The 9,822-nt window shown below is 35.8% G+C and overlaps 1 protein-coding gene across 2 annotated transcripts; it reads left to right on the top strand.

Annotated features, from left to right (window-relative positions):
* The first annotated feature begins 1,948 nt into the window (after window positions 1–1,948).
* On the top strand, window positions 1,949–3,772 carry LOC133036450 (zinc finger BED domain-containing protein DAYSLEEPER-like). Of its 2 annotated transcripts, XM_061113014.1 has the most exons (3): window positions 1,949–2,859; window positions 2,934–2,998; window positions 3,095–3,772. In XM_061113014.1, exons 1-3 carry the CDS (start codon window positions 2,301–2,303, stop codon window positions 3,122–3,124), a joined length of 654 nt encoding a protein of 217 aa, XP_060968997.1. In that variant the 5' UTR covers window positions 1,949–2,300; the 3' UTR covers window positions 3,125–3,772. The 2 variants fall into 2 exon arrangements, with proteins under 2 accessions (XP_060968997.1, XP_060968996.1); XM_061113013.1 differs by lacking the exon at window positions 3,095–3,772 and having other exon boundaries at window positions 2,934–3,086.
* Window positions 3,773–9,822: the final 6,050 nt, after the last annotated feature.

The raw sequence follows: 9,822 nt of genomic DNA, 5'->3' as shown, positions 1-9,822 counted from the left end.
TTCACTCTCAATTATATATAACGCTTTATATGTACCAAGATATAGATACGTTATGATTATCCATTGTCACAATCCTAATAGTCAAAGATCCTCTATAGATGATCTACATCGAATAGTGACAAATTTACCGTTCTACCCTTCAATGTATTTTATCCTTAAAACACTTAGCTACCTATAAATGATATTTCAGTAAACTAATATAATTACTGAAATGAAATCTCAATCATTTATCTCTATTCAGCCAAGTTCGAAGAAAATCATCGTTTCACTTCTAAATACTTATAAAAGCTATAGATTCTATATCTATGATCAGCACTCTTACTCAATTGAACTATCATGTTGTCAAGATGTAAATATCCACCAAAACGATTGATTAGCTTCTACGAACAACTTGAAGAGTACAAATAATACAACTAAGCGGAACCTAACCATATCAGGATTAAGATCCATAGACCTAAGATCAACCATTGATATTGACTTAGAAAGATATAACGATAAGTTTATGATATCTTATCCAAGTTCAATATCGGTCAAATCTAATGTATATTCCATATATCTGATACTGGTAAACTTTGTCAATGCCTTGAAAAGGACATAACACTTATCCAAGGTGTAAGTATACCTTATCGCTGATTATCATGTTAGTCTAAATCCAGTGAACTGACAAATCGTGGGACTTAAACTTTTGAACATATAATCATGATTATGTTCTACTGTGCTGACGACACTATAATTATGAATAAATATATATATTCTGGACTTAATAGAATTTATACATTAAACATATAATTATGAAATAAATCATGTGAACCATGCAACATAGAATAATTTCTGATCTTTTATTAATTAGTAAATATGATTATATTTAAATGAGTTTTATTTAGGGCATACAACCCAATAAACTCCCACTTGCACTAATATAAAACTAAAAGTGCATTTCAAATAATTTAACCACCTTGATATCCAAATCAAGCGTAGTATGTAGTATTCTCTCTGTATTAGGATCTGATAGATTATATTTAATACATCCTTTCTCCACCATTAAATATCTTTAGTCACAAAAAACTTGATATTTTGAAATTCCTCTCTATATGTCTACTCCTCTAGGGATATTGGATTCTTTACTTTTTGCCAACTACTTTTATGCTAGTGAGGAAGTAATACTAGTAGTTAATTCATTATTGGTACAATGCCAAAAACTGTATGGAACTTAAACCTTATGTTTTTCATAAATTGTTTAAATCTACCATAATTTACATATAAATTTAATCTTATTAAATTAAAAATTTAGCCCACATGTAATTTTTGTTTAATAAGGTTTCATATTTAAGCATGTTTATACATTGGTAAAAATATGATTTATTTAAACCTCAAAATTATATATTAATAATTATGTAATTTTATTACATCACTATTCATAAATTTCTAAAACACTAGTAGAAATTTCTAAAATTTACTCTGATAACTTCATCACAATGTACAGTTTTTTACTGTACAATTAAGGAAAAATAAATCACACTTCATTACCACCAATTTTCATTTGTATAAATTTATTTTAATATAGTTATTGTAATTATTAACACAGTGGATTATTAATCCACATTCATAATTTCTTGTAAGGTTTACAAATAAACCTAAAAAAGTCAGTGACTGTGAGAAAATTTTATCCATAGACAAGATTAGTTCTCATATTTAGCAGTTTAAGGAACAAGCAATATAGTAGTGACATTATTTTAAAATTATCAAAGACCTTTATGATTAAAGTTTCTTTAGAAACTTGATCTAGACACATGTCTAAAGGTCTTTACTACATTAATTTACAAAATGATGTCACTTATAAAGATATGCATGTTCAATCCGGTAACAAATAATGTGTTATTAATAAGAATTCATCTACATTATAGTACTGGAGATTGTATAGCTTATCTCCATAAAGAGAATAAATGTTAGTAAATGGTGGGGTACTGGAGATTGTATAGCTTATCTCCATAAAGAGAATTCATCTACATTATAGTACTAATGTTTTCAGTCGCCTAACAATCAGTGAGAAAAAATATAGACACTTGCCTAATGAACATGATTGGTTTTTAGCAAGTATGATGTGTGAAAAGTTGAAGTTATTTTACAATGTTACTGAAATATTTTCTAGGGCTCAATATCCTACTGCCAATCTTTTTTTTTTCCTAAGATATGTGAGATTAGATTGTTGCTCAATGAATGTCTTGAGTTAGAATGTCTTGAGATAAAATTTATGGTTGAAAAAATGATTGAAAAATTTGAAAAGTATTGGTCTGTGATACATGGGATATTGGCCATATATAGCAACAATTCTAGATCCAAGATTTAAGATGAAACTGATTGAATACTACTTCCCTCGAATTTATGGTGAGAAGTCCTCTATAGAAATTGAGAGAGTTCGAAAATTGTGTCTTGATTTAGTGGGGGAATACAATATTAATCAAGATCAGGGAAGTACTATCAATCATTCATTGAGTTGCTCTGAGCATGATAAGGATGTTGATGAGTCTGTTGATGATTTGGCTGGTTATGATTTGTTCGTTACTAGCACAACAAATGTGGATACTTTTAAGTCTGAGATAGAGTACTACTTGGAAGAGGCTGTTTTGCCAAGGATTTCTGAATTTAACATTTTAGCATGGTGGAAGAGCAATGGGTTGAAATATCCTACTTTACAAAGGGTTGCTAAAGATGTTTTGGCTATACCAGTGACTACAGTTCCTTCGGAGTCAGCTTTTAGCACTAGTGGGAGACATGTCACTCCTCATCGTAACAGGCTACATCCTAACACTTTGGAAGCTTTGGTGTGTGCACAAGATTGGTTATGGGCTGAGATTTTAGGTATGCTATTTCTTGCTCTTTTTTTTCTTCTTCTTATTTTAGTCATTTCTAATAGTTTTATGTTTGTTTCTTAGATTCATCTACAAAAATACCAAAATATTCAACAGTAAATGAAGATATAAAAGATGATGATGAAGAGGTAATTATTTTTTTTAATTATTCGAATATTATTTACTTCAACTATTTCTATTAATAGTTATAAGTTTTAATATATTTTTCTTATATGTTATTACAGGGACCAAGTTATGTGGACTTTGAAACTTGATAAAGATTATGATGACTGATGATGAAGGCTGCCATAGAAGATATATTTATCTTTTATTTATGGACTTTTAAGATGTTTAGATTGATGTTGAAGAACTTTTTAGACTATCGTTGTTTTTTTTTTAAACAGTAGACTATGTTAGTTTTTTTAAGGCTATTGGTGGATTTTTATATTTCATGTAATAGAATTATTATGGTTATTATTTGAATGAGTTTTTATGATGGTTTTTTTTTTCTTTTATTCTTTTTGAGATTTTTTTTTTCCAAAATTATATTCATGGTTACCCAATGAATAGCCTCCTCCCACTGGGTAATTCTTGCTCTGTCTCCCACTTTTATTTAAATGGGTATAGGGCGAATTTAGGATACGGGTATGGGGGTGGGTGAGCAATCCCCGGCCCCGCCATGCCCCGTTTACTTCCCTATGGGTACCCGATGGGAATCTTTCTCCCACCGGGTAATCCCCGCCCCCGTCCCCGCTTTAATTTAAACGGGTATTGGGGCGGGTATGGGGGTGGGAGAGCAATCCCCACCCTCGTCCCGCCCCGTTTACATCCCTACCACCAGCTAATGCTCAACCTGTTCTTCCCAATAATAATCTGTTACCTCTGAATCTCAGATTGGATCGATCGAATTACACTGTCTAGAGGTCTCTTGCTCTTGCTGCTGCTCGAGCGTATGAACTGGATCGATTAATCCTTGGTCAGAATCCTCCACCACCAATTCAACTTGCAGGTAATGTTCCTAACCCTGCTCATCAACAATGGCTTCAACTTGACCAGTTCTTGATGCATTGGGTAATGAATTCTATTTCTAAAAACATGCTTGGACATGTTGTTAATTGCCAAACATCGACTGAGTTTGAGATCTGGACTACGTTTTCCCAACTATTTGCTACTCGATCCAGAGCCAGATTGCTTCAACTCCGTAGTCTTCTTCAAACCACCAAGAAATGTTCACAATTGATTGAAGAATACATTCTCAAGATGAAACAGTAAGCAAATTCCTTGTCAGCAGCTGGACACCTTTATTAGATGATGATCTGGTTTTATACATTCTTGGAGGCCTTGGATTCGAGTACGAAGCTGTTGTTGTTAACCTCACCTCTCGCACAGAGCCTCTCACTCTTTAAGAAGTACAATTTATGCTTCAAAGCCAAGAAATGCGTATTTAGCAACTCACCTCAGATTCGCTTGTCAATGTTCAAGCCAACATAGCCTCCACAAATTTCAACAATGTTGGTCGAGGTTCTAACAGTAATTGTGGTTTCAGGGGACCATACAGAGGGGGTAGAGGAAATTACAATAACAAAGGAGGTAGAGGAAGCCGACCTATATGTCAGTTGTGTGGAAGATCTCACTGAAGTTGGTCCTTCCTCAACCACACCAGATCTATCTAATGCATGGTTTCTTGGCACTGGTGCCACCCACCATTTGACAAATGACACACAAATTCTATCCACAACTGCTGACTACAAGGGAAAAGCCAAGGTTGTTGAAGGTAATGGTTCTTCTTTACCTATTCATCATATAGGCCATAGTTTAGTCTCAATTAAATTTCCTTCTAAAACATTAGTCTTGCAAGATATTCTCCATGTTCCTTCTATCAATAAGAATTTACTTAGCATATCTCAGTTTACAAAAGACAATAATGTCATTCTTGAATTTAATGTTGTGTGTTGTCTCATTAAGGACAAGATAACCAAGCAGGTCCTTCTTAAGGGCCATCTCAGTGAAGGCCTTTACAAACTCGAATTATCTACTCTACAATCCAAAGAATTGACCCAACCAGTGGTGATTCCCTCACACCAAATCCCAAGGCCGTTAATTTCGCCACTACAAGTAATCTTGTCCATGACACATCTCAGATTGCCTTAGTTTGGCATTCAAGACTTGGTCACCCCTCTCAAGTAGTTTTAAATAAAGTTATGTCTTTAGTTGTTCCAAATAAGAAATGTAAACAATTCTCTTTTTGTGATGCCTGCCAATTAGGCAAATTACACCATTTCAATTTCAAACCTTCTCAGAATAATACATCCATGCCCTTTGAACTTGTTCTTTCAGATGTATGGGGTCCATCCTTTTACAGTTCTAGTGAAGGTTACAAATATTACCTAAGTTTTATTGATGATTATACTAAGTTTGTATGACTTTTCCCAATGAAAACTAAATCTGAAACTACTGCTCCATTTTTACAGTTTAATACCTTTGTTGAAAGGTTCTTTCACACTAAAATAAAAAGCATTAAAATCGACTTAGGGAAAGAATATGAACCCCTTTACCAAACACTCAGAACATTAGGCATTCTTAAGAGAAATTCTTGTCCCCATACTCATCAACAGCAAGGGAGAGTTGAAAGAAAGCATAGGCATGTGGTTGGCGTGGGCCTTACACTTCTTGCCCAAGCTAACATGCCTTTAACTTTCTGGTGGGAAGCCTTTGCTTCAGCTTCTTATCTAATAAATAGGCTTCCCACACCAACAAACAATCTTCTCTCCCCTTATGAAAAACTATTTAGCCAAAAACCAGATTACAATATGCTTAACAATTTTGGCTGCTCATGTTTTCCCTTGCCGAGACCATATGAGAATCACAAAGTTGCCTTTAGATCCTCTAAGTGCTTGTTTATAGGATATAGCATCTCCTCAAAAGGGTATCGATGTCTACATCCAAGTGGCAGGGTCTATGTGGCTCAAAGTGTTACCTTTAATGAACAAGAGTTTCCCTATTCCCAACTATTTCCTTCCCCCCAACCCAAGTCCTCAACTTTACCTATAATAATGAGTTAGCATATAACATACTGTATTCTACACTTGTCCCTCCCAATAACAATATCCAAGAACCTGTGCTTGTCCATACTGAAGCCTCTAGCTCCACAAACTCACCCCCAAACCCTGATGATACTGTCCTCCAATATCACAGTCCTCAAGCATCCACTAATGCTAGTTCATATGCTGAAAGTACCACTGTTGTCACTGCCCATCAACAACTAAACACTCACCCTATGCTAACCAGGTCTAACATGGTATATTTAAACCAAAATCATATCTTGCAAGCACTAATGTTGAGACTTAACCCAAATCTCTCAAAGATGCCTTAGCTAGCCCCATTTGGAATGCAGCCATGTCTCATGAAGTCATTGCCTTGAAAAAGAAAAGAACATGGGTTCTGGTTCCCCCCACATCAGACATGACCATTGTTCACAACAAATGGGTTTATAGAGTCAAGTACAATAAAGATGGGTAAGTTGGCAGGCACAAGACTAGGCTTGTGGCAAAGGGATTTCAGCAGCTCCCTGGAATTTACTTTTTTGAGACATACAGCCCAGTCATCAAACCTTGCACCATTAGAATAATTTTCACTCTAGCAACAACCTTTCGATGGGACATTCAACAAGGTGACATTAATAATGTCTTTTTGAATGGTGACCTCAAGGAAGACAGGGCTTCATTGATCCAGAATACCCTCACCATGTGTGCAAGCTGAACAAGGCTATCTATGGCCTAAGACAAGCCCCTCGAGCCTGGTTTGACAAGCTCAAAACTTCTCCACTTCAATGGGGTTTTCAAAATAGCAAGTCAAATAACAGTTTGTTCTTCACAAGGAAGAATGGTTAGCTTCTTCTTCTCCTTGTTTATGTCGATGATATACTCAACACAGGAGAAAACCAGACTCACATATAGCATGTTATCACAATCCTGCATGATCAATTTGCATTTAAAGTGTTAGGATCTCTTAGTTATTTCTTAGGCTTGAAGTTCATTGATCCAAAGACTCTATCACCCTTACTCAATAGAAATATGCAAGGGATTTGCTGACCAACACTCAGTTACTGGACTCCAAGCCCCAAACTATACCAATGTGCTCAACAACAAAGCTGTCATCTAAAGTAGGCACCCCAATGTAAAATCCTACTACCTACAGAAGTGTAATTGGAGCATTGCAATATCTCACAATGTCCAGGCCTGACATTGCCTTCACTGTTAACAAGTTGAGTCAGTTCATGCAATCTCCAACATCTGAGCATTGGAGTGCCTCCAAACGCATCCTTAGATATCTTGCTGGTACATTGGACAGGGGTTAACTTTTAGAGCTGCTCATAGACTTGATTTGCAGGGGTTCACTGATGCTGACTGGGTTGGCTGCTATGATGACAGAAAGTCCACTTCTGGTTACTGCATCTTCCTTGGTAGAAATCTCATAAGTTGGTGTTCAAAGAAGCAAACCGATTGTTGCAAGGTCAAGCATAGAATCTGAGTATCGTGCTCTTGCACTGGCCACTTCTGAAGTCATTTGGATTCAATCTCTGCTCACTGAATTACAACTCACTGTCCCTAGCTGTCTAATTCTCTAGGGTGATAACTTAGGAGCAAGATCTCTTACCTACAATCCAGTGTTCCATGCTCGAACTAAACACATAGAGATTGACATTCACTTCGTTCGAGACAAAATCTTAACTCAAGAACTTGATTAGGGCTGTTCATCCAATCCAATCCGCACTTTTTTGGTCAAACAACATCCAATCCGCACTAAGTGCGGATTTCATTTTTTGGATCCAATCCAATCCACACAATAGCTCAAATCCAATCCAATTCAATCCGCAAAAGTGCGGATTGGATCGGTTACTTTGGATTGGTTACTTTTTAATATTAAATTATTTAATATTTATGAAAAAAAATATTTTTTATTTCACATAACTAGCAACAAAATAAAACAAACTATAGTTATTTTATGTCTCCAACAACACATTAAATAAATAAAATAACAAATAACAAATTCAAATGAAGAAAAAAAATTGCATACATAAAAAAAATATTTAATTTTATTTTAAATTGTATGTAGAAAAAAAATATAAGAATAGAATATACATTTTATCTATTAAGTTTTGTAATATAAATGTATTATATGTATTAGACTTTTAAATTGCTATTTTCTTTACATTAAAATGTTATTTGTATATATAATTTTTTAATTTTGTTATAAATATGTGTTGATTGTGTTGTCGAGTGAATTTCACAACACCAAATTATATGATATTATTAGTGACAAGAAGCAATTTACGTGGAAAGACAAGTGCGAGTATTCAACTGGGAATGAGAAATAATTAACAAAAGTTGGAAAATAACAAGAAGACAGAGAAGTATAGTGGTTCAGTCAGATTATGGTCTGCTTAGTCCACTGTAGCAAGAGATTCGTAGATCCCATTTCACGGCGGATCACCCCTTTATATACAAAGCAGGTGTCCAATTAGTTATACAAGGATTGCATTCATTGTCAATCCGTTTTACACATTGAATTACAATAATTAACCAAACAACGTTAACATTAAGAAATGAGCGGCGGTTACTAAGTTCATCAACGTATGCGTCTTCTAAATCTGCGGGTTGACTGTTCATATTCTGGTGATAAACTCGCGGGTTTATCATTTATTTTTAGGATGTCTGCGTCCTTAGGTAGTCGCCTTTTGTGGACATCGCATGACGGGCTGATAGGACCTAGACATGCAAGTCTATATTAATTTATCAAGGGTGCAGGGTTCTTAGGACCAACTCGCATTTACAGAGAGTCGTTCTCCTAGTTTATACACAGACACGGGGAGGATACTCGCATATAGTTCGATATATGCGAGCTACTCTCCTGTCTCGGATGAGATTACACTTCGGTCATGCTCGCTAGCTCTCGCTGATTCTATCTTAAGCGAGGTTTAAAACTTCGAGGAGTCCCTCAGGGACATCTCAGCTTTCTTTGGGAAATCTGAGTATACATGTCCTCTAAATAGGGGTCTGGTCTCGAGTTTCTAGGTGAGAGAAATCTCACTATAACACATGCCCCTAGTTTTGCGATGTGACAGGTGCGGTCACAAAGGGAAACTATTACTCGAGAGACAGGTGAAAGGTTGTCACGAGGAGGTGACCTTTGGTTGTCCCTTCGAGGGTTTCGAAAAATAACGGCTATAATCATTACTTTTGTTGCATTGATGATGCCACGTCACAAAACTCTTCGGTTTCTGTGTAGGCGTGGCATCTTTGGCCGTTGGATTGGGCGACCCTAGGCCTTCTAATTGCCACGTGTCGTGATCCCAATTAATGAGGGATTTGGGTATTTAAACCCCCTAATTCGAACCAAAAATCCCGTTTTCCCTCATTTTCTTTAACTTTCTTAAACTTCCTTGTTTCTTCTCTTTCAGAGAAACCACCAAAAATACTTCCATAAATTGCCCAGTTTTTTCGCCTCTCTCCGTGGATTTTTCGTTGATTCTACAGTGCTGTCAAGGGCGAATCGTGGGAACAATTTCATCAGAAGCAAAAGGTCAGTTTTCGAATCTCCTCTGTGTTTCGTTTTCGGTTTGAGCGGGAACACTGTTTTCTGGGTTTCTAATATGCATGAGGGGCTTTAAGAATGAATGTTTGTAGGGGGTATGTATGAGGCTACATTTTTTAGGTAAAAAACTGGGTAATTTCATAAAAAATGACATGTAACTTGAATAGGCACTGTTTCATGCTTTGAATACTGGCGGGTATTCGGACGAACATTTCGAATACTCGCATATTTGCAAGACTTACTTACTTCTGATCGTCGCCTAGATCTTTAGGATTTTGTATACTGTGAATTTAGTCGCGAGAATATTAACTGAGTCTCCCAAATGGTGGATGTGTCACAATATTCTAATGGTCATATATGCGGTTATATGTCCCTTGAG

The sequence above is a fragment of the Cannabis sativa genome, chromosome 4 (genome assembly GCF_029168945.1).
Source record: "Cannabis sativa cultivar Pink pepper isolate KNU-18-1 chromosome 4, ASM2916894v1, whole genome shotgun sequence".
Lineage (NCBI taxonomy): Eukaryota > Viridiplantae > Streptophyta > Magnoliopsida > Rosales > Cannabaceae > Cannabis > Cannabis sativa.
Note: the sequence above shows the minus strand (reverse complement) of the source record. Positions and strands in the feature narration are given on the sequence as shown.